Here is a 4,004-nt window from a genome sequence, read left to right as displayed (position 1 = left end):
TACTTCACAAGTAGATTGGGGATGAGAAAAGAAAAATTCTAGATAAGACAGTACAACGCATCTTGGATCTAAAACGTTTGTATTTCCTCTAACTTTACATTTATTTTATTACAATTCTAGAACTTAAAAAACAAAATCACGTAATTCTTTCGAATGCTTTAAGTTAGTAGGAATCATTCCTGAAATTAGACTAAATCAATTGACTCGAATCATAGGGGAGAATCACTTTGCCTAGTGAAATACGCTATTATAAAGTATTAAAAAAAATTAAACAAACATAATTATCATTGTTATCTTATTTAGTAGTTGTTAAATTAACGTTTAATTAACTTCGGTATAAGAAATTTATTTTCTTACATTGATTATTTTCAAATTATATTTAGCATCTGAAGTCCACCAAGCAAGAAGAAAAAAACAGTGTATAACTTATGCGTCATCGAACAAATTATTGTGTTTCTAATCTGTTTCTACGGGAAATTATCACACTTCGATAACAGTTTAGTGTTCATTCGACGAAAATTTTACTAACATGCCGAAAGTATTCGTAACCAGATCGGATTTTCCGAGCAATGCCATAAAATTATTACAAACGGAGTAAGGTTTTTCATTCTTTTATTACAGTTAATTATTATATTTGCATAAAAATCTGACGTCGCAATCACGTTTAACGTCATTAACGTAAAGAATCTCAATTTCTTTCTAAGATGCGAGGTTGTTAGCTACGACCAACCCCGACCCTGTCCTAGAAAGATCTTTCTCGAAAGAGTCAAAGGTGTGGATGCCATTTTTTGTATATCTACGGATATTGTCGATTCGGATATACTAAATGCTGCAGGTATATCTCGTTCCTTCTTATATTTTACGTATTTTTTGGCATTCGTTTTACTTAATCCTATGTATTTTTAACTTTTAGGAACACGACTGAAAGTGGTTTCGACTATGAGCGTTGGTTTCGATCACATAGACGTGAGCGAATGCAAGAAAAGGTAACTAATAATCGATATCAACACGTAAAACTGATAATACGAGATTAAAATGTTATATATTTTTAAGTACTTTTATTGTTCTAGAAATGTTATTGTTACCAACGTTCCTCACCTAAGTACGGATTCGGTTGCAGAATTTGCATTAGGTTTACTATTGGGAGTGGGAAGAAGAATCGTAGAAGCTTCGTCCGCAATCGCCATGTAAGAATTATTTAATTTAATAAAGGGCGATTCTTTGTTAGAACACTGTTCGTAAATAAGTTCTACAAAACGCACAAAAAAGAGAAAATCATTTACAGAAAATGTATTTCTTGATTTCCAGAAGATAGAGAATATATTTTTGTCTGCATTTTAGGGGGAAGTGGACCGAAAAATGGAGTCCTACTTGGTATTCCGGAAAGGGACTCAAAAATGCAACAGTAGGTATTGTGGGAATGGGAAGAATCGGTAAGATTTTTAAATAAAACGTCATAATATTAATCTTTTACGTATTCATGCTTTACGAAATTTATTTTATGTTGGAGGACAAGGAATTTTAAAGCGAGTTATACCATTTAATGTGAAGAAAGTACTCTATTACGATGTTATACATCCAGTCGAACAAGGTAAGTGGATATTCCGTATTTTTCGGGGATATTTCCATTGCATTCGTCTTACGGAAATTAAAACTTGAAATATTTTTACAGCCGAAAATTTAGGAGCCGTTTATTCTTCTTTCGAAGATTTATTAAAGGAATCCGACTTCGTTATTGCTAGTTGCATACTTTGTGACGGCACACGAGAAATATTCAATGCCAATGCTTTCGATTTGATGAAATCTACGGCCGTTTTCATCAATGTCAGCAGGTAAGATACTTTTTTTTAATATTTATTTTAAAAATACTTTTTTTATATTGTAAAATAAATAATATGTTCTAATCCAGAGGTGGAGTGGTTCAACAAGACGATCTCTATAATGCTTTAAAGAATGGAAAAATCCGAGCCGCGGGATTAGACGTGATGGTCCCAGAACCTCTACCAAAAGACCATAAATTGGTTTCCCTTCCTAATATAGGTGAGAGTAAATTAGGAAACGCTTCCCCTGAGGCCTTTCTATGGGAAAATGGCCACTATTTAGGTGTTACTAACGGGAAGAAAATACGAAAAACTCCACGTGGCCAGCCGGTTGGCCAGGCGCGAAATCACGACCGGTGTTCGGTGGTTTTATCAATTCGGCCACTGGTGGGCTGGAGAGTAAAATAGGATATAACCAAATAATCGAAGCAGTTAATTTAATACGTTCTTATTACTTTAAAAATACTTTTAAAAATCCAGCAACGAGTTACTTAACTTTCCCGGCAACATTTGGTAGTGCCATTTGAGGGTAGGGATGGGTTTTATAAAAAATTGTAAATGCTAATAATGAGTAAAATCTGATCCTATTGGAGATACACACGACCTCCACTATCTCCCCACCCGCTCGACCTTTAATCACCAAAATTTAATAGCATCAATCCCCCTAATACACAAACCTCCCTGCAAAATTTCAGAAATTTTCGACAAAAAGCACAGGAGTTATTAAACTTCAAAGAGGGTGAAAAAAATCGTGCCCCCCAAACACACACATACTAAGGCCGCGACTCCACTAGCCGTAAAAGGGCCGTAAAACCCCTCGCCGTAAAAGCTTTTAATCACGTGACCATGATATTTTACGCCTGAGCAGGTCGTAAAACCAACGTAAAAGCGAGTTGAACACTGCTCAACTCGCTTTTACGTTGGTTTTACGACCTGCTCAGGCGTAAAATATCATGGTCACGTGATTAAAAGCTTTTACGGCGAGGGGTTTTACGGCCCTTTTACGGCTAGTGGAGTCGCGGCCTAACATCCATACAGAATCCCCGAAATTTTTTTGAATTTTTTGAGTTTCAAGGTGTCTTGAGCCCAAAAATGTAAAAATCGAAAGGGGGTTATTTTTTGACTCACGTCATACTTTCCCTCTGTTATATATAACAGCCAGGGAAGTAAAAATGAAATATATGTAGTTAAAATATATCTTTTATAATGGTATCTTGTTCCTTATTGTCTAGTGGGCCACAACACCAAAATGGCCACTAGTGCTCACATTGCCGAAAAAGTTTAAAACAAAAAGAAAGATTTAATTCCATTAAAAATTTCATCTTTTTTTTTTTTTTTTTTTTTTTTTTTTTACAAATCCTAGCAGTAAAACAAAAAGGAAATCAATTATTTTTTGGTTGAACGCTTTTGTCTTTCGTTACGATTATAGCATTATTAAAACATTCGTGCCAGAAAATATTCCCATGGAAAATTACATGGCCCACCAGTGAACCGAACACTAGTATTGAGTATATACGTAACATCACTCAACACTAGTGATGTCGGCTGATAGTTTGTCGTGGGTTCGCATCCGATCGACAGTTGGCCACGCGCAATTTTCAGACTTTTCTTCGTGTTTAATATTTAAATAAGGAAAGTTTCTCATAAAACTCCCGAGAGGTCCTCCGTGCAGATTACCCATATGCTAAATTGCCTTTTATCCTATAGTTTTAGATATTTTTGTGTATTACGTACAGAAAACTATTATAATTATTGTAGAATTTCTGTTGCAGTTCTTTCTCCTCACATCGGCAGTTCCGAAAGGGATCTCATTATTGAACAAGCCGAATTTAACGCAAGAAATATTCTAGAAGTTTTAGAAGGACGAGAACCACTAGCTCCAGTATAATTATCTTCAGTTTCATTAAGAATAATTCAAGTAGAAAAGAAGCAAATGTCTTTATTATACTTAGAAATTTGCATTTTTAGCGTTTTTTTTTTTTAAATAAAAAGTTATTTGTTCAAAATAAATTGTTAGTTATTACTCTGTGTCAACCTGTTTTTCACATCCAGGTCCAATAGTGGGCTTGCTAAATCCGCAATGGATTTGTTTTTCACTCTTTCTACTAGGGGACATTAAAAGAGCCTTTCTTTTTTTAGGTCCATGGTGGATTGGGTGAGATTCAAGACTCATCGTATCCAAGA

The 4,004-nt window shown here is 34.8% G+C and overlaps 1 protein-coding gene across 1 annotated transcript; it reads left to right on the top strand.

Annotated features, from left to right (window-relative positions):
• The first annotated feature begins 401 nt into the window (after nt 1-401).
• LOC136969348 (glyoxylate reductase/hydroxypyruvate reductase-like) lies at nt 402-3,740 on the top strand. The gene is made up of 9 exons (XM_067263476.1): nt 402-594; nt 705-835; nt 914-986; nt 1,071-1,187; nt 1,342-1,433; nt 1,511-1,591; nt 1,673-1,832; nt 1,910-2,040; nt 3,593-3,740. Exons 1-9 carry the CDS (start codon nt 530-532, stop codon nt 3,706-3,708), a joined length of 966 nt encoding a protein of 321 aa, XP_067119577.1. The 5' UTR covers nt 402-529; the 3' UTR covers nt 3,709-3,740.
• The last annotated feature ends 264 nt before the right edge of the window (nt 3,741-4,004 follow it).

The sequence above is a fragment of the Centruroides vittatus genome, unplaced genomic scaffold, assembly GCF_030686945.1.
Source record: "Centruroides vittatus isolate TY-2023 unplaced genomic scaffold, ASM3068694v2 contig_1776, whole genome shotgun sequence".
NCBI classification, from domain to species: domain Eukaryota; kingdom Metazoa; phylum Arthropoda; class Arachnida; order Scorpiones; family Buthidae; genus Centruroides; species Centruroides vittatus.
The sequence above is the reverse complement of the archived record's forward strand: the minus strand, read 5'-3'. Positions and strand labels throughout refer to the sequence as shown.